The sequence below is a fragment of the Podarcis filfolensis genome (assembly GCF_964270895.1).
Source record: "Podarcis filfolensis genome assembly, chromosome: 16".
Lineage (NCBI taxonomy): Eukaryota > Metazoa > Chordata > Lepidosauria > Squamata > Lacertidae > Podarcis > Podarcis filfolensis.
In genome coordinates, this window is record NC_139620.1 from 9,485,914 (window position 1) to 9,505,953 (window position 20,040).

The window sequence follows — 20,040 nt, forward strand, 5'->3', positions numbered from 1 at the left end:
GCCTTCACCTTTGATCTGGGTCAGGTTGAGACCATGCCGTTTGTCTTCAGGTGCGTCGCTCAGAGCAGTGCGGAGCTTATCGGCGGAAACATCTGCACTTTCCTGGAAGCGTACCGTTGTATCTGCCACCACTGAGCCATTTCTGTATGTTAGAAAGGGAAAAGAGAAGTGTTGGCGGATCTGGAACCGCAGCTTGACAGCCCCACACTCCCATCACTCAGCAGAAGAGCAGCTGCTTTGCATGCAGAAGGTCCTTGGTTTAAATCTCTGGCTTTGCCAGGGAACGCAGCCAGAGAGGATTGTTTTCTGCCTGAGCATCAATTGGCATGAAACCAGAATTGTAGAGGTGGAGGGGACCTCAAGGGCCATCTATTCCACCCCCCTGCAGTGGAGACATGTACATGCTTAGCAGAAACACAGAGAGACACCGGAAGCTGCCCTATACTCAGCTGGACCCACAACCCACCTAGCTAAGGTGGGTGCCCTCATATAATCCCCCTTCCGTACCTGAAAGAATTCACCTTGTATCCTATATATTTCCCTTCAGCAGGGCATCCTGTGCAGTTGAAAACATCCACATACTGCGGAAAGAAAAGGGTAGTACGAATGTTGTATTATACTATTAACTCTTTTTCTGAGGCTTGTGACATGGCTGGGATGAAGTCAACCCTTCTCACTTTCTCTTTGCCCCACCCCACAGGAAAAGAGAGGCACAGAGGAGAATGTGTGGGGCAGCAGAGACGAGGGGGAATTGAAGACTGCATATAGGGGCTGACAATCCCCAGGAAATTGCGTCACAAACCTGGAAGCCCCATACCTCTGCAGTGGCACAGAGATATCTGCCCCATTCTTTACAGATGTGCAGGCACCACCGCACCCCACCCACGGACTGAGAGGCTGGGGGGGGGGCAGCATTTCCCTCCCCAGAGCCCCCTCCCCCAGGTGGGTGGAATGGCCACAGAACTTACCATCTTCCCGATTGTCTCATTCAGGTTTTTGTATGCTTTGGAGGACGGATTCGACAAGTCCTCAGTATAATTCATTGCGATGTGGTAAGTGATGGTGAACGTTTTCTCTGTGGGGGGCTTAGGTGCGGGTGTCTTTGAGCTGGTGCTAGTCGTGGTGGGAGAAGGCATCGTTGGCGTCTCCTGCTTGGTCACTGAGGTGAAAGGAAACGATCTCATTAGGACCCCTCCCGGAAGGAAAAGATTTGTGGCGGAGGAAGAAGAGGCAGGCCTGCTGTCCTGCTCAGGGATTGTGCCTAGAGGTGCTCAAGCTTGGGTTGGAGTCTTACTTTCAGGATCACGGAAAGCCCCCTTCTTTCCATTTGTCCCTCTCCCAGCCCTTTTCAGTTCCATTGATCTCCATCCCCACACATAGTCACCTGCGGGGGTTGTTGAAGTTTGAGCATCTCTTTCTGCTCGTTCTATGGGCACCACCTGAGCAGGAAGCAGGCCAATGGGGCGAGAGGGGCCCCCCAGCTGGAGCAGGAGGAGCCCCCGGAAGGAGACCCGGAAGCTGCCTCCACAGTCAAGCGTTCCAGCCCACCATCATGGAAGGAATGTGTAGGTAGGAACGGGTGTCTCCGGTGGGAATCCCCTCCATGTCCATTTACTCCTCTCCCTTTGGGGAGGAATGGGAAATCTGTGGGGAAGACCCATAGCTCACTGGGTAGATCTTCTGTGGTAAAAGTAGTTGGATTCTGGAACCTCACTACATGCCTCTTCCTGTGTACCCACCATACATTTAAATGCATGGGATATCTGCAAGGATCCTGGGAACCAGGTTGCTAAAAATGCTGGGAATCATAGCTCTCTGAGCCCTCAAACACTGTTCCCAGGATACTTGGGGGCAAGCTCAAGCAGGCGGCATGCAGCTATTGCGTCCTGTCCTCGTAAGGCTTGCTGCTTGCTCAATGGGACATTTCCCCCTCTCCTCCCTCCCACACAAGTGAAGCCTGTGTCCTCTCCAGATCTGCTCCAGAGGTCTGGGGGGAACCCCCCGAGCACTTTCATGAGGGGTGTGGTGAGAGGAGAGCGTCCCCCTGTGCAGGGAGAAATCCTTGTGCCAATAGATGGAGAGGTTTAGTGCTACTTTGGTGTCCAACCAAAGGGCCATAAATATTTGGTGTGTTCGATGCCTGAGCGCCATGCTGTTGTTTTGCATAATGCAATCTGTGGTGTGCATATTAATCTACAGAAATCATCCCAGTTTCAGCACTGAGGGCCGGAAACCTGCCTAGACTTCCAGGAAGGGAATTCTGTGCCTTGAACTGCACGAGGGGCTCTGAGTCTTGTGTCGCAGAAACAGCCCGAGGGATGCTTTGCTGTAGTACCCAGCCCCCCACTGTTCATCCTTCAGCCCTTCACCTTCAATCTGAGTCAGGTTGAGGCCCTGCCGTTTGTCTTCAGGTGCGTCGCTCAGAGCAGTGCGGAGCTTATCGGCGGAAACACCTGCACTTTCCTGGAAGCGTACTGTTGTATCTGCCAGCACTGAACCGCTACTGTACGTTGGAAAGGGAAAAGAGAAGCGTTGGCGGATCTGGAAATACAGCTTGACAGCCCCACACTCCCATCACTCAGCAGAAGAGCAGCTGCTTTGCATGCAGAAGGTCCTCGGTTTAAATCTCTGGCTTTGCCAGGGAATGCAGCCAGAGAGGATTGTTTTCTGCCTGAGCATATCATGGCATGAAACCTGAATTGTAGAGGTGGAGGGGACCTCAAGGGCCATCTATTCCCTCCCCCTGCAGTGGAGACATGTACATGCTTAGCAGAAACACAGAGAGACACAGCAAGCTGCCCTGTACTCAGCTGGACCCACGACCCACCTAGCTCAGGTGGGTGTCCTCATTTAATTCTCTTTTCGTACCTGAAAGAATTCACCGTGTATCCCATATATTTCCCCTCATCAGGGCATCCCGAGCAGTTGAAAACTTCCTCATACTGTGGAAAGAAAAGGGTATAACGCATGTTGTATTATGCTATTAACTCATTTTCTGAGGCTTGAGACTTGGCTGGGATGAAGTCAACCCTTCTCACTTTCTCTTTGCCCCACCCCACAGGAAAACAGAGGCACAGAGGAGAACATGTGGGGCAGCAGGGACGAGGGGGAATTGAAGACTGCATATAGGGGCTGACAATCCCAAGGAAGCTGCGTCAAATACCTGGAAGCCCCATAGCTCTGCAGTAGCACAGAGATATCCGCCCCATTTTTTACAGATGAACAGGCCCCACCCCACCCCCGGACTGAGAGGCTGGGGGGCAGCATTTTCCTCCCCTGCGCCCCCTCCCCCAGGGTGGTGGAAAGGCCACAGAACTTACCATCTTCCCGATTGTCTCATTCAGGCTGCGGTATGCTTCGGAGGACGAATCCAACAAGTCCTCAGTAAAATTCATTGTGATGTGGTAAGTGATGGTGAACGTCTGCTCTATGGGAGGCTTAGGTGTGGTTGTCTTTGAGCTGGTGCTAGTCGTGGTGGGAGAAGGCATCGTTGGCGTCTCCTGCTTGGTCACTGAGGTGAAAGGAAACGATCTCATTAGGACCCCTCCCGGAAGGAAAAGATTTGTGGCGGAGGAAGAAGAGGCAGGCCTGCTGTCCTGCTCAGGGATTGTGCCTAGAGGTGCTCAAGCTTGGGTTGGAGTCTTACTTTCAGGATCACGGAAAGCCCCCTTCTTTCCATTTGTCCCTCTCCCAGCCCTTTTCAGTTCCATTGATCTCCATCCCCATACATAGTCACCTGCGGGGGTTGTTGAAGTTTGAGCATCTCTTTCTGCTCGTTCTATGGGCACCACCTGAGCAGGAAGCAGGCCAATGGGGCGAGAGGGGCCCCCCAGCTGGAGCAGGAGGAGCCCCCGGAAGGAGACCCGGAAGCTGCCTCCACAGTCAGGTCTTCCAGCCCACCATCACCCCGCAATGGAAGGAATGTGTAGGTAGGAACGGGTGTTTCCGGTGGGAGTCCCCTCCATGTCCATTTACTCCTCTCCCTTTGGGAAGGAAAGGGAAATCTGTAGGGAAGACCTATAGCTCACTGGGTAGATCATCTGTGGTAAAATCAGTGGCGTAGCGTGGGGGGTGCAGGGGGTGCCGGCCGCACCGGGCGCAACATCTGGGGTTAGGGCAAATCCATGGGTTAGGGGGCGCAAATCCACGGGTTAGGGGGCGCAAATTACTTGCCTTGCCCCGGGTGCTGACAACCCACGCTACGCCACTGGGTAAAATAAGTTGGATTCTGCAACCTCACTACATTCCTCATGCTCTGTACCCACCATATGTTTAAATGCATAGGTTATCGGCAAGGATCCTGCGAAGCCGTTTGCTAAGGATGCAGGGAATCATGGCTCTGTGAGCGCTCAAGCACTATTCCCAGGATACCTGGGGGCAAGCTGAAACGGGCGGCATGCAGCTGTTGCGTCCTGTCCTCGCAAGGCTTGCTGCTTGCTCAATGGGACATTTCCCCCTCTCCTTCCTCCCACACAAGTGAAGCCTGTGTCCTCTCCAGATCTGCTCCAGAGGTCTGGGGGGAACCCCCAGAGCACTTTCATGAGGGGTGTGGTGAGAGGAGAGCGTCCCCCTGTGCAGGGAGAAATCCTTGTGCCAATAGATGGAGAGGTTTAGTGCTACTTTGGTGTCCAACCAAAGGGCCATAAATATTTGGTGTGTTCGATGCCTGAGCGCCATGCTGTTGTTTTGCATAATGCAATCTGTGGTGTGCATATTAATCTACAGAAATCATCCCAGTTTCAGCACTGAGGGCCGGAAACCTGCCTAGACTTCCAGGAAGGGAATTCTGTGCCTTGAACTGCACGAGGGGCTCTGAGTCTTGTGTCGCAGAAACAGCCCGAGGGATGCTTTGCTGTAGTACCCAGCCCCCCACTGTTCATCCTTCAGCCCTTCACCTTCAATCTGAGTCAGGTTGAGGCCCTGCCGTTTGTCTTCAGGTGCGTCGCTCAGAGCAGTGCGGAGCTTATCGGCGGAAACACCTGCACTTTCCTGGAAGCGTACTGTTGTATCTGCCAGCACTGAACCGCTACTGTACGTTGGAAAGGGAAAAGAGAAGCGTTGGCGGATCTGGAAATACAGCTTGACAGCCCCACACTCCCATCACTCAGCAGAAGAGCAGCTGCTTTGCATGCAGAAGGTCCTCGGTTTAAATCTCTGGCTTTGCCAGGGAATGCAGCCAGAGAGGATTGTTTTCTGCCTGAGCATATCATGGCATGAAACCTGAATTGTAGAGGTGGAGGGGACCTCAAGGGCCATCTATTCCCTCCCCCTGCAGTGGAGACATGTACATGCTTAGCAGAAACACAGAGAGACACAGCAAGCTGCCCTGTACTCAGCTGGACCCACGACCCACCTAGCTCAGGTGGGTGTCCTCATTTAATTCTCTTTTCGTACCTGAAAGAATTCACCGTGTATCCCATATATTTCCCCTCATCAGGGCATCCCGAGCAGTTGAAAACTTCCTCATACTGTGGAAAGAAAAGGGTATAACGCATGTTGTATTATGCTATTAACTCATTTTCTGAGGCTTGAGACTTGGCTGGGATGAAGTCAACCCTTCTCACTTTCTCTTTGCCCCACCCCACAGGAAAACAGAGGCACAGAGGAGAACATGTGGGGCAGCAGGGACGAGGGGGAATTGAAGACTGCATATAGGGGCTGACAATCCCAAGGAAGCTGCGTCAAATACCTGGAAGCCCCATAGCTCTGCAGTAGCACAGAGATATCCGCCCCATTTTTTACAGATGAACAGGCCCCACCCCACCCCCGGACTGAGAGGCTGGGGGGCAGCATTTTCCTCCCCTGCGCCCCCTCCCCCAGGGTGGTGGAAAGGCCACAGAACTTACCATCTTCCCGATTGTCTCATTCAGGCTGCGGTATGCTTTGGAGGACGAATCCAACAAGTCCTCAGTAAAATTCATTGTGATGTGGTAAGTGATGGTGAACGTCTGCTCTATGGGAGGCTTAGGTGTGGTTGTCTTTGAGCTGGTGCTAGTCGTGGTGGGAGAAGGCATCGTTGGCGTCTCCTGCTTGGTCACTGAGGTGAAAGGAAACGATCTCATTAGGACCCCTCCCGGAAGGAAAAGATTTGTGGCGGAGGAAGAAGAGGCAGGCCTGCTGTCCTGCTCAGGGATTGTGCCTAGAGGTGCTCAAGCTTGGGTTGGAGTCTTACTTTCAGGATCACGGAAAGCCCCCTTCTTTCCATTTGTCCCTCTCCCAGCCCTTTTCAGTTCCATTGATCTCCATCCCCATACATAGTCACCTGCGGGGGTTGTTGAAGTTTGAGCATCTCTTTCTGCTCGTTCTATGGGCACCACCTGAGCAGGAAGCAGGCCAATGGGGCGAGAGGGGCCCCCCAGCTGGAGCAGGAGGAGCCCCCGGAAGGAGACCCGGAAGCTGCCTCCACAGTCAGGTCTTCCAGCCCACCATCACCCCGCAATGGAAGGAATGTGTAGGTAGGAACGGGTGTTTCCGGTGGGAGTCCCCTCCATGTCCATTTACTCCTCTCCCTTTGGGAAGGAAAGGGAAATCTGTAGGGAAGACCTATAGCTCACTGGGTAGATCATCTGTGGTAAAATAAGTTGGATTCTGCAACCTCACTACATTCCTCATGCTCTGTACCCACCATATGTTTAAATGCATAGGTTATCGGCAAGGATCCTGCGAAGCCGTTTGCTAAGGATGCAGGGAATCATGGCTCTGTGAGCGCTCAAGCACTATTCCCAGGATACCTGGGGGCAAGCTGAAACGGGCGGCATGCAGCTGTTGCGTCCTGTCCTCGCAAGGCTTGCTGCTTGCTCAATGGGACATTTCCCCCTCTCCTTCCTCCCTGCCCAAGTGAAGCCTGTGCCCTCTCCAGATCTGCTCCAGAGGTCTGGGGGGAACCCCCAGAGCAGTTTCAGGAGGGGCGCGGTGAGAGGAGAGCATTCTCCTGTGCAGGGAGAAATCCTTGTGCCAACAGATGGAGAGGTTGAGTGCTACTTTGGTGTCCAACCAAAAGGCCTTAAATATTTGGTGTGTTTCCTGCCTGAGCATCATGCTCTTGTTTTGCATAATGCAATCTGTGGTGTGCATATTAATCTACAGAAATCATCCCAGTTTCAGCACTGAGGGCTGGAAACCTGCCTAGACTTCCAGGAAGGGAATTCTGTGCCTGGAGCTGCACAAGAGGCTCTGAGTCGTGTGTCGCAGACACAGCTTGAGGGATGCTTTGCTGTAGTAGCCAGCTGCCCACTATTCATCCTTCACCCCTTCACCTTCAATCTGAGTCAGGTTGAGACCCTGCCATTGGCCTTCTGTTGCGTTGCTCATAGCAGTTCTGATCACTCCGGCGGAAACATCTGTGCTTTTCTCGAAGTGTACCGTTGTATCTGCCACCACTGAACCACTTCTGTACGTTAGAAAGGGAAAAGAGAAGCATTGGCGGATCTGGAAATGCAGCTTGACAGCCCCACACTCCCATCACTCAGCAGTAGAGCAAGTGCTTTTAATGCAGAAGGTCCTCGGTTTAAATCTCTGGCTTTGCCAGGGAACGCGGCCAGAGAGGATTGTTTTCTGGCTGAGCATCAATTGGCATGAAACCAGAATTGTAGAGGTGGAAGAGACCTCAAGGGCCTTTTATTCCATCCCCCTGCAGTGGAGGAACACGCATGCTTTGCAGAAACAGAGGAAAACAAGAAGTTGCTATATGGTGAGCTGCACCATTGGTCCACCCAGCTCAGTATCATCTGCACTGACTGGAAGCAGCTCTCCAGGGTTTTAGACCGGGGGTCTTTCCCAGCCTTACCTGGAGAAGCTGGGGGTTGAACCTGGGACCTTCTGCATGCCAAGCAGATGCTCTGCCACTGAGCATTCTGCATTCTGGCCCTTGAATGTAGTGCTTGGCTGTGTTGAGCATGCCATGGCACTTCAATGTTGTACAATGGTTTTTGGAAACACGCCTTCAGTGCCTGGCCCGAAAGAAACAACCCTGAAAGTCTTTCAATAGTGGAACTTGCTGATTCAGAAACTGTTTCACCCCTCTTTGTTGGGGTTATTGTGGAGAGTGCCACTTATCAACAATGCTGTGGCCGTGGATTTACTGCACATTGGCATGGGGTTGCACTAAGTGAATTTTCAATTCCCTTGCATCACTATGATTTGTACCGGTGGTGGTGCAGAGAATTCATATTCAAAGTGGAAATGTTGGATTTGAAATGTGACTGTTCAAAAGTGAGTGGAGAAACTGTATGTTTCAGACCAAATTGTGTACGAGTGGGTATACACAGATGCCATATCCAATGAATTTTGAGCTGAAATTATTCCAAGGCATGTTTGTATATTAAGAAGCATGATTAATGTAAGAAAATAAAGACACAACAGGTCTCAAGGATTGCCTCTTCCCATAGGAACCAACCTGGACCCTTCGATCATCATCTGAGGCCCTTCTTCTGTGAGAGATTCAGTAGGCTTGTGGGATGTTTTCCCTAAGGAGGTTCACCTGGCACCTTCATCACATATATTTAAGTGCCAGGCAACAATATTCCCCTTATCTTGGGCCTTTGGTTAATTAAACCATCTATCTCGCCTTTTAAATTTTTCTATTGCTTTTGTTTGTTAGTATGTTATGTATTTTTGTGGTTTTATATTGTAAACCATCCTGTAATCCCAGGAGGAAGGTACACAACTTATCTATCTATCATCTATCATCTCTCCACATCATCCATTTACAGCAAACTTATACTACACAGAAGAGACGTAGATTCCCCCAAAGAATCCTGGGAGTTGCAGGTTCTTAAGGGTGCCAAGAACTGTTAGGCGGCTCCTGTTTCCTTCCCAGAGTGGTTTAACAACCAATCCCTCTCCCCAAGGAAATCTGGGAATTGTAGCTCTGGGAGGAGAAAAGGGACTTCCAAACAGCTCTCAAGACCTGTAAAAAACTACAGCTCCCAGGATTCTTTGGAGGAACCCATGACAGTTTAAAGTGACATGATAACACTTTAAATGGAAGATGTGGATTTGAACAGAGTGCGGGTGGGATTCCTGTGCAGAAGTGCACACCCCAGTTTGAGGATTGTGGTGCTACTTCTCTTCAGCTCTATGCCTCAGCATGCATGTGGTAGGTAAGTAAGTAAGTAAGTAAATAAATAAATTCTTTATACCTGGCCCATCTGGTTGGGTTGCCCCAACCACTCTGGGTGGCTTCCAACGCATATAAAAATAATTAAAAAACATCAAACATTAATAATAACAATCTGATCCAATACAAAAAACTCAAAATAACTTAAAACCCCCCAACTTATATCAAATAAAGCAATATTCAATAATTCATTCAAATCTAATAGTAAACAGTAAAATTAAATATAATAATTAAACAGTTTACACTTGGTTGGCATTGGGACCCCTTTACTGCTCTTGCATTCAATGAACAGAGCTACCAACCTAGCCCTGGCAGCTTGCTTTCATGTTTCCATGTGGCTCTGAAGTACTTTACAGGTAATTGGGCAACACTAAAGGATACTGAAGAGCATGGTGAAGGCATTTCTTAAGCTTTCAGCAGCAAGAGCTGTATTTTGCAGCACTACGGAAAGAGGACAAGCTGTTCTGAATGAGACCCTTGTAGTCAGCATAGGGTTGGGAGCAGGTGGGTGCAGTTAAGCTGCTCTTGTTTTTGTGAGAACCAGAAAACCCAACATGACACTTTTCACCAGCCCTCATTTAATCCACCTTCCATACCTGAATCCGTTCACAGTGAATCCAAGATATGTCCCATATTCAGCAGGGCACGTAGAGCAGTTGTAAATGTCATCATACTGTGGAAGAAAGGGGAGGTACGCATTTTGTATTAGGAGATAAACTCAGTTTCTAGGGCCCAGTCCTTGACTGGTTCTGCCCTCCCCTGTGATACAGAGTCACAGAGGGAAAAGTGTGGGGCAGTCATAGCTAGAGGAGATCGCGCACGGAAAGGGGTTTACAATCACCATTAAGCCAAGGTCTAGAGGGACCTCGGATGCAGCTCCCCGACTCCTTCATAGCTCCGGGGAAGGGGAGAGATACCTGCCTTACTCTTTACAGATGAGCAGGCCCCACCCCTTCACCATCCTGAGAGGCTGGGGGGCAGCATTCCCCCTCCCCTGCGCCCCCTCCCCCAGGGGGTTGGAAAGGCCACAGAGCTTACCATCTTCCCGATTTTCCCAGTCAGGCTGCGGTATGCTTCGGAGGACCGATTCCTCAGGTCGTCAGTATAATCCATTGCGATGTGGAAAGTGATATTGAAATTCGTCAAAGGGGGCTCAGTCGGGGCTGCTGTTGGGGTGGTCCCAGGTGGGGAAGTTGCTGTGGAGCGTGCATTTTCTCCTGAGGATGTAGATTGTTCCCCGGGTCCCTCTGTAGAGGCAGTGGAGGTTTCCGTCTCATGGGATTTCGTGGTTCCCTCAAAGGTGGTTGTTATTGGGGAGGATTCTGTAGGGGATGTTATTGGTGGGGTTCCGCTTGGGGAAATTGCTGTGGACCTTGTCATTTCTTCTGTGGATGTAGAGATTTCACTCAATCCTTCTGTAGAGGTGGCGGAGGTTTCCGGCTCATGGGGTTTCATGGTTCCCTCAGAGGTGGTTGTTATCGGGGAGGATTCTGTAGGGGATGTTATTGGTGGGGTTCCACTATGGGAAATTGCTGTGGACCTTGACGTTTCTTCTGAGGATCCCTCCATGGAGGCGGTGGAGGTTTCCGTCTCAGGGGATTCCGTGGTTCCCCCAGGGGTGGTTGTTGTGGGGGAGGATTCTGTGGAGGACGTTGTTGGTGGGGTTCCAGATGTGGAAATTGTTGTGGAGCTTCCCGTGGTTGGGGAGGAATCATTTGCTGAATCGGCGCTTGGCGTGACTTTTGAGGTCACAGGGAAGATAGCAAAAAATCTCATTAATAACCTACTTTGGGGGAACACCTGAGGGATTTGTGGCTGGTGAAGAGGCCTGCCTGTTATCCCTACCCATCTCCTAGACCAGGGGTCCTCAACCTTTTTAAACAGGGGGCCAGTTCACTGTCCTTTAGACACTGTTGGGGGCCGGACTATAGTTTGAAAGAAATATGAAAGAATTCCTATGCACACTGCACATGTTTTATTTGTGGTGAACAAAAAACAGGGAAAACAATGCAATATTTAAAATGAAGAACGATTTTAATCAACATAAACTTATAAGTATTTCAGTGGGAAGTATGGGCCTGCTTTTGGCTAATGAGATGGTCAATATTTGTCACTGCTAGTCGTAGCAAGTGATGCAAGCAGCTTTTGGCTCGTTCCACCTGCTCATTACAAGAACTCAGTCATGAAGAAATAGGTTTGCTTTTCTACCTCCTCCCTCTCCTTTTTCCTTTAGTGCTGTCTTCCCCATTGTAAGCCTGAGAAGGCCCCACTTCTGCTTGTTTTCTGTGAAAAGCTAAAACAGCCCATACTGAGCCCTTCCCAAAAACAACAATCCACCAGCTAGACCTGCCTAGCTAGAACCCAAAATCCAACCAGCAAACAAAGCCTTGCTTCAGCATCCCGGCCCCTACCCTGGGGAAGCCGAACCAGCGGCCCTCGGGCTGTTCGTAGACTCCATCTCCCATCATTCACTGCTACCAGGTTGCGCTGGTGGGGGCTGATGGGAGTTGTAGTCCACGAACAGCCTGAGGGGCCCACAGGCTTCCCACAGACCTGCCTGAGGTGAGAGGGCCCGCAAAGCCCCACGTGAGCGTCGAGGCTGTGGGGCGTCAAGTGGAGGCCGGCAGGAGCCGAACACGTTCCCTCGGACCGCGGGCGCAATCGTAGGTGTGCGTGTGAATGCTCCCTAAAGCGCAAAATCTCACAAGTGCCAAACGTGCGCGCACTCTTCCCTCCTCCGACCTGCTTTGCCACCCATCTCGAATCCCTTTCTCTCCTTCTGCCTTCCAGGCCCCTGCGAAGGTGCCACTTCCAAGGGTGGGGACTGGCTGGCCAAGGGGTGCCAGCCAGGCTCACGGTGGGGCTGCTCCCTTTCCTGGCTGCTGGCCTGAACGGAGCCAGTGTGTGCACGGGTGCATGCATCTGCAGGCTGGGCCGGACGCAGCGCGATTCTGCACATGCCTGGGAAAAACCACCACCACCAGGGCTGCAGGAGGGGGGAAAGGGAGCTTGTGTGCCAGCTGATCCGGCCCTGCCCGGCTAGAGGAGGCAGGGAGCTGCGGGGCGTCATCCCAGGCCACCCGCCTCCTTCCAGCCGGGCTGGAAAAGGGATCCCTTAGAAATCACCCCCGGTTGGCAGGAGGAGGATGGAAATGCGCAACCACATGCACCCTTCTCCCTCTGTTGGGGTTCCTGGCAAGGGGAGGCGACTAGGTCTCGCAGGTCTCGCGCGAAGGGGTGGCGTTTGTGGGCGTAGGTGGAGCCGGCCAAGGCCTGTGAGGGGAGAGCGAGCAGGTGGTGGCGAGAGAGAGCGGGCGGGCGGAGGGGTCGCTGGCCTGGCCCGTGAGGTGGCGGCGGCAGCAGCAGCAATAGGGTTTTCCCCTGGGCCTGGGGGGGGGGAGCCTGCCTCCCTGCCCCTTGCACCCAAAGATACCGGGCGGCGGTGGCAATTGCCGGGCAGGCCGGGTGTAGAACCCTGGCGGACCAGATCCAGCCCGCTGGCCGTAGTTTGAGGACCCCTGTCATAGACACGTGTTCCAACCTATCAGGGATCACACATGAAATGCACTTAGGTGTAAAACAGGGATGGGGAGCCTGGACACTGTTATACTCCAACTCCCATCAGCCCCTGCAGCCAGCATGGCCAGTGGTCAGGGATGGTGGGAGGTTGTAGACATTCTGGAGTGCCACAGGTTCCACTTGGCTAGATGGAGCGATATAAGGATGGCGCATTCAAAAGAACGGTTTTGGGTAATCAGTCTATCTTTCTAACGCTGGACTGCTTCCAAAAATCCTGAGGAAAATACCAGCTGTGTATAGTCACCAGGCCAGCTGCCTCTTTGATAGGTGCAGGGAAACTTAAAATACTAGGCAACGAGTGAGCATGTGCAGCCACGTCCAGTCCAAACTGTAAGGGAGCTCAAGGGCAGGGAGATACGACATAGGCAAGGAAGAGTGACATCTCTTTATTGATCTCTGCCCTGTGCTTGCTTTTGTAGGAGACTGGCAGATGGCATGCACAAAAACAGGCGTGTGTGGCCAGCATCATCCTGGAGGCTTCCTCGTCCGCTGTGAGTCTGGAAGTGGCGTCATTTATCCAAAGAGCATTCGGGTTTTGCTCCAAAAAGCCTCCTGCTTTTAACATGCCTGGCCAGGCCTTAAGAACTTAAGAAGAGCCCTGCTTAATCAGGCAGAAAGAGACCATCTTGTCTGGTGTCCTGTTCTCACAGTGGCCAACCAGTTGGGAACCCCACAAGTAGGACCAGAGTGTAACAGCAACTCTCCGCAGTTGCAATTCCCAGCAAACTGGTATTCAGAAGCACTCTACTGTTCTCTGATTCCATACCCTCCAACATTTCTGCGATGAAAATAGGGACGCCCCATTTCATAATGATAATTTTACTATTTATACCCCACACATCTTACGGGGTTGCCCCAGCCACTCTAGGTAGCTTCCAACATATATAAAAACATAATAAAACATTAAACATTTTAAAAAAACCCTTCCCTATACAGGATTGCCCTCAGACGGCTCGGGGGGTTGGATAATTCCATACCATCCAACATTTCCCCAATGAAAATAGGGACATCCTAAGGAAAAGTGGGACATTCCGGGACATTCAAATCACAAACTGGGATGGCTTCTCTAAATCAGAGATTTCCCTGGAAAATAGGGACACTTGGAACGCCTGTGATTCACAGCATCTGGAGGGTGTCAAATGTTGGTTGCCCCTGATACAATGCTCAGTGATGAACAGACTAAGATTTCTGTAGTGGGAGGATAACTATAGCTATCTACTCTTGATGAACGTAACCCAAAAGCATCCCCCCCCCGTGTCTCCCATAAAGGGATGGCCAAGCAATGCGAATTCAGTTTGCATTTAAAAGTGAAGTTTTGTAATTTACACTTTCTACAGTAATTGGCAAACCGAAACCCAGCATCTTTTGAAATTTGCAGTTCTTCAAGTTTTGCAGATCTCCATGCAAGTAATAGGCATAAAAGTGCATGTACTAGGGTCAGGTCTGCATAAAAATGCATCTATTAGTGCAAATAAACCGAAAAATGTATGATAGGCAAATTCAAATTGTTTTATTCCAGGCTTTTTTCCAGCTGGAACCTGCTGGAACTCAGTTCCGGCACCTCTCAGGTGGGCGTCATTGCCATTTTAACTAAGAGAACTAAGAGAACGAGGTACGTGTTCATGGTGAGTTCTGGCACCTCTTTTTCTAGAAAAACAGTGCTGGTTTGATTGATGATTTGTTCATTATTTTATATGATTCATACTGTATTTGTGATGATCTGTTATGTCTTATTATGTTGTTGCTATTTATTGCTTGTGAACCTCTTTGAGATTCACTTGATCGAAAAGTGGCCTAGAGATACAACAAATCAAATAAAAGATTGGAAAAATGAGAACTGGATAGGAAACCGAAACTGTACCTATTCCAGTGTGAACCGTAAGCAGTTTCTGCTTGCTGGCCTCCTCTGGAACCTACACCCGTAGACCGGTCCAGAGCAGTCAGCTTGGTCTCTCTGGCAGAGGCCTGGGCATACCCTTGATGGCGAGAATGACCCAAGGATTGTGCAATTTCCTTTCCAGAGTCCTTCCATCTCAGCACAGCACATTGCAGCAACACCTCTGGGACCAGGGTGGATCAAACCTCAGATGGCCACAGTTGGTTCTGTCTGCTGAAAACCATTGCCAGCCTCTCCCGATCCCTCTTGAAATGTGGGGCATCTGCCAGAAGTGTGGTTTGGGGGCCAGGAAACCCCAGAATTGGCTCGATTGGGAGGGATTCTGGCATGCATGTTTGCAGCGTCAGGGCAGGAAATGGCCAGAACCTGTACCTGTCAGTCTGGGCTTGAAATGGGCTGTGGCTCAGTGACAGAGCGCCTGCATAGCCTTAGCATGCAGAAGGTCCCACATTGTTGTTGAATAGGGTGTCCCTATTTTCACCATAGGAATGTTGGAAGGTATGCAAGACCCCCCAGTCTAAAGCCCTGGAGAGAGGCTGCCAGTCTGTGTTGACAGGGCTGAGCTAGATGAACCCACGGTCTGAATCAGCCTCCTGGACCTTTGTCATTCCCCCTTCCTCCCCCACACAAAGAATGCTGGATTTTTGGGGCTTCAAAAAATCTTCATCCAGCATCACTCCGAGAGGAAAATGATCGCGGTGACAGGCTTTCAGCAGGAAGTTTAAGGGGCATGCACTGGTTGGAAATGAAGGACGATGTCTGCCCCGAAACTTTTGCAGGCATAAAAAACAGGACTGAAAACAGGGTCACGCATAAAGAGGCGGAGCTGTGCACATTGGGGGCGGGGCCATGGGGTAGGGCAAGCGTCCCAGGGAGCGAGCTGCCCATGGGGGGGGTGGAGCAAGCCACCCATGGCAGGCTGCTTCCTGGACAGGGAGGGGAGGCTCGGGGGAGGCTCCCCCAGGAAGCAGCCTGGGTGTCATCATGGAGTGGAATGACATACGGCGTGGCACCCGCCTGCGACTCCCAAGCCTCCCCTGAACTGTCAAAACGAAGGGGAAGGGAGGGAAGGCCTCCGGCAAGGGGGTGCAGCTCCCCCCTCCCTTGACGGCTCAAGGTAGTCTTGGGAGTCGCGGGTGGGCGGCACGTCAAATGTCACCCCCCTCAGTGATGACACCCGAGGCAGACCGCCCCCTCCGCCCCTGCACGCATAACGGCCCTGGTGATCATCATGAATACACAAAAAATGACACCTGTAGGGGGCACTAGGGAGGCTCTGAAGAAAGCAGTGGGAAGGGGAAATCTCCCCACAGCCCCACAAAAAGCAGCCTTTGCTTTTTCCTTAGCTGAAGCATTACAGCCCTAATAGACAACCAGCTGGTAGAGCTTCCACGTCCAGGAGTACTGTACCAGAGGAAAGCTTGTTTGTCTTAACAAGGTTTGTTATTGACAATCCCATCACACTCCCAGTTTGGGTTGAGTCAGAATTTGTTTCTCTCCCTCCTCTAAAGGGAGGACAGTTCTCCTTATCGAAAAGCCTTCCTCCTTGTTGCAGCAGGAAAATCTGTTTGGCCTTGGGATCGGTCTGATTTACAGCCCTTCCTTCCCCTTTCTCTGGTGTCCCCATAGACATCCCTGCACTCCTGCTTTTGCATTAATCTGCAGTGTGTGTGTTTAAAAATGGATGGAAATCCATATTTAGATATGTTTGAAATGCATTTTTCTTTTAAACATACGTTGGGTTGCATCCAAGTAGATTCCGCCTAGCGTTGCCATATTTTGAAGAGCAAAAAAGAAGACACATTTGCCGACTTCCATTTTTAACTATGGATCACTATGACAACTCTACCCATGAAAAAGGGGATGTGTCCTGGAAAAAGAGGACATATGGCAACCCTAATTTTCTCACAGTAGACATGTTTAAATTAACCAACCTAAGTCATTCCTGTTTATTAACTTTAATGGGCTTACTCTGATTAGGATTTAACATTGGCTACAACCATCTCAACTTCCACATTTCTAAATACATTTTCTTTCCAAATAGCATTTTTAAATGACTCTTTTTTTAGCCGAAACCTGCATGCCCACATTCAGGGAAGTGCGAAACTTGATGGATCGCTATGTTCCGCTCCTCTCGCGCCTTAGGGATGTGCATTAGAGCTGGCAAGCACCCATAGCTCAGGAGCAGAGCATTTACTTTGCAAGCAGAAGGACCCAAGTTCCCGGCATTGGCTGGGAATCTCTCCTGCCTGAAACCCTGGAGAACTGCTGCCAGTCAGTGTAGGCATTGCTGAGCTAGATGGTACAAGGCAGCTTCATATGTTCCTGTTTAAAAGCAGCCATTTTTTCATAACCATGAGGACTAGAATCTTACTATTATATTTAAAAGAAGGGCTCCAGGTCAGTGGCAGAGCATATGCTTTGCCTGCAGAACACCCCTTTTTTAATCTTCAGGTAGGACTGGAAACCTCTCCTGCCTACAAACCTGGAGAGCTGCTGCCAGCCCGTGTAGGTAAGACCAAGCTAGATAGACCTGCTTCCTAAGATCAAATTCCTTAAGGAACCCTAATTATGCCTTCATATATATATATGAGTAAAAAACCCGCCTAACCTAAGCAACAAAGAGACACTTTAAAGCATTGGCACCTGAAGGCCAACAGATTTATTGTAGGATCAGTTTTCCTGGAAAAGAGGCCAATACTTCAAAAGGCCTCTGCCCACTCTCCCATGCCCCTGATTTGTTTTCCTTTCATCTACATTCCTGTGCTCAGGAACGATAACAAATGAGCTGGAGATTAAAGTGATCTCCTTACAAAACTGGACCCTCTCCAGATCTCATTTTTTAAAAATTGTACTTTCATGATTATGTTGGTACAGGGCTGTTATAGGGCATTCCACTCCCGATCCCGGCCACGCCTGGAAGAGTTGGTGCATATCCTGTAACTTCACCTGCTGAAATCCTGAAACTTTATACCACAAATGTCTGCATTTATTTTATTGGTGGAATAGCTCAGTCAGTAGAGCACGAGGCTCTTAATTTCTCTCTCTTTTTATATGAGGCTCTTAATCTCAGGGTCATGGGTTTCGGCCTCACTTTGGGCAAGAGATTCCTGCGTCGCAGGGGGTTGGACTAGATGACCCTCGGGGTCCCTTCCAACTCTAGGATTTCGTGATTCTGCCTAGGGCCCCTCTGGACAGCAATCCCATGTTAACCAGGAAGGGATGAAGACACTTAGAGGCCCCAAGCACTGAAATGATTATGGTGCCCCCTCACCATATGCGGTTCAAAATACAAACAATGCTGAACCGTAAAATAAAATCTGCAAAATGACGCAAAACAAAACACAGATTTACGATCTGATTTCCTCGCAGTATTTCGATCACTGGTAGTAGGACACCCCCCTGGTTTTGTGGGGAATAAGTAATCAAAAGAGAGCAGAAAAATGCAGAAAAGAGAGGGAAGGAAATGTAAAGAAGTCTAACCAAGTCTTGATTTTTTCCCGTGGTGACTTCTTCAAATGTCAAATTCTTTCCCCCAAAAATTCCTCCTTTTCTGAGGTGCCCCTGATTTGCTGGTGCCCTAAGTAACCCAGCACTGCTCCCAGCACGGGGGCAAGCATTGCAAAACAACTAAGCAGAATGATGTCCGGACAGCCCAGTATAAATCCACAGCTAATGAATTATTATTGTGGCAATGACATGTAGCAGGATACATCCACCAAAACCCCCCCCCCCAGCCTGAAGGAGGCTCAGGTCTTAACCTCGAGGCCCCCTCAACATCCAGCCCACCTCCACATAGAAAGAGCACACCGTTCCCTAGAATAACGACTCTCCTTCCTTCCACCTTCTCCAGCCACACCCGTCTGCCATTCTCCCTTTCGACACACCTGCAAAAGGTGCCCAACACCCCTTTGTAATCGCCTCGCCTGACAAACGTCCAGCACAAGATTTGCCATGGGTTTTTGCCCCTGCCCGACAATATCTGTGGGGCTGGTCTCCCTCCCCATTCTCCCCCCCCCCGAAGCTCCAAGCCACCCACTTTGCCATCTGCTCACCTGGGCACAATGCCACGAGCATCAAGGCCAGGGCGACCGTCTGCAGGATATTCCGTTCCATGGCAAGGATCCGGGGATGTGGGGTGGACAGGTGTCCGAGGCACACTTCGTCACGGGCTTTTGTAAACTCCCAAGGCAGGTCAACCGAGCGGCAGGGCGATCAGGGATTGCCAGTGAGCGCCTCCAGGTAAGAATTTATAGCAGAAGCACCTGAGCACAGGTAAGGGGCGGGGAGGGAGGCCACCTCCCACAGGACTGGCTGGGCTGAGCACTCAGAAGGAAACACGGGCCCCTGGGGAGCTGTTTCCTTGAAGAGAGAAAAGGCTGCTCCTTTCCTGCCTCACCTGTTTTCGCACTGGGGAAGGGAAGGTTTGCTTTCAGTTTGGGGATGCCTTGTGGGGGAGTCATAGGGGAGCTAAAATACGGGAGAGGTCAAGAGCTGCAGCATGTTGGGAGCTTAATTTGAATACTAAAACGACCCTGGAAAGTGTTAGATCCCAATTCCATGTCATTATTCTAGAATAGAAAGGGACATAGGTCAGTGAGACCAGAGAGGGCTGGAAATGCCTGAATGCCTGTAGATGCCCCCATGGTCCTGCTATAAGTCAGCTTCCTATTTAAATCAACCCTTTTCTCCATACCTTGAGGACTAGAATATTGCTTTATTTTAAGGGGGAAGACCAGAGCTCAGCAACAGAGCATTTGCCTGAAATCCCGGAGAGGCTGCTGCCACTCAGTGTAGAAAATGCCTAGCTGGATGGACCAGTGGTCTAACATGGTAGAAAACAGTTTCCTGTATTCCTAACAGGGGTGGGGGAGAATTCCAACTCTGTTCTTATTTAAAGGAGAGTTCTCAATTCATACTTCCCAAAACAACAGGTGAACCAAAATACAGTCTTCCGACGGAATTCACACTTCTCTTGAAGTGCAGTTCTCCAGCCAAGTAATGTGTGCAAAGAATGTACATGCTAGGGTAAAGCGTGCGTAAGAATGTATATCTTTGCGAAAATACAGTGGTACCTCGGGTTACAGACGCTTCAGGTCAGTGGCGTAGCGTGGGTTGTCAGCACCCGGGGCAAGGCAAGTAATTTGCGCCACCTAACCCGTGGATTTGCGCCCCCTAACCCGTGGATTTGCGCCCCCTAACCCATGGATTTGCCCTAACCCCAGATGTTGCGCCCGGTGCGGCCTGCCCCCCCTGCACCCCCCACGCTACGCCACTGCTTCAGGTTACAGACTCTGCTAACCCAGAAATAGTACCTCAGGTTAAGAACTTTGCTTCAGGATGAGAACAGAAATTGTGCGGCGGTGGCAGCAGGAGGCCCCATTAGCTAAAGTGGTACCTCAGGTTAAGAACAGTTTCAGGTTACGAACGGACCTCCGGAACGAAT

At 50.6% G+C, this 20,040-nt stretch overlaps 1 protein-coding gene and 1 long non-coding RNA gene across 10 annotated transcripts in view; one reads left to right on the top strand and one right to left on the bottom strand.

Annotated features, from left to right (window-relative positions):
• MUC1 (mucin 1, cell surface associated) overlaps nt 1–19,022 on the bottom strand; it is a 30,500-nt gene extending 11,478 nt beyond the window's left edge. The window contains exons 1-13 of one of the 6 annotated variants that reach the window (XM_083591071.1): nt 18,650–18,989; nt 10,157–10,857; nt 9,715–9,791; nt 7,257–7,390; nt 5,847–6,037; nt 5,395–5,468; nt 4,896–5,029; nt 3,321–3,511; nt 2,869–2,942; nt 2,370–2,503; nt 969–1,159; nt 508–581; nt 9–142 (exon numbers count right to left, since the gene is read on the bottom strand). In XM_083591071.1, coding sequence (XP_083447197.1) covers nt 9–142; nt 508–581; nt 969–1,159; nt 2,370–2,503; nt 2,869–2,942; nt 3,321–3,511; nt 4,896–5,029; nt 5,395–5,468; nt 5,847–6,037; nt 7,257–7,390; nt 9,715–9,791; nt 10,157–10,857; nt 18,650–18,710 — 2,170 coding nt within the window. In that variant the 5' untranslated portion in view covers nt 18,711–18,989. Of the gene's footprint in view, nt 1–8; nt 143–507; nt 582–968; nt 1,160–2,369; nt 2,504–2,868; nt 2,943–3,320; nt 3,512–4,895; nt 5,030–5,394; nt 5,469–5,846; nt 6,038–7,256; nt 7,391–9,714; nt 9,792–10,156; nt 10,858–18,649 lie in introns of all 6 variants that reach the window. The other 5 variants (XM_083591070.1, XM_083591075.1, XM_083591074.1 and 2 more) reach the window with 5 other exon arrangements.
• On the top strand, nt 2,510–14,534 carry LOC310751966. 4 transcript variants are annotated; one of them, XR_014542733.1, is made up of 8 exons: nt 2,510–2,836; nt 3,062–3,404; nt 3,800–3,929; nt 4,938–5,362; nt 5,588–5,930; nt 6,326–6,455; nt 13,117–13,188; nt 14,217–14,534. It is a non-coding gene; the product is annotated as an uncharacterized lncRNA (long non-coding RNA). The 4 variants fall into 4 exon arrangements; XR_014542734.1 differs by lacking the exons at nt 2,510–2,836; nt 3,062–3,404 and having other exon boundaries at nt 3,507–3,929; nt 4,938–5,368; nt 5,596–5,930; XR_014542735.1 differs by lacking the exons at nt 2,510–2,836; nt 3,062–3,404 and having other exon boundaries at nt 3,507–3,929.
• Nucleotides 19,023–20,040: the final 1,018 nt, after the last annotated feature.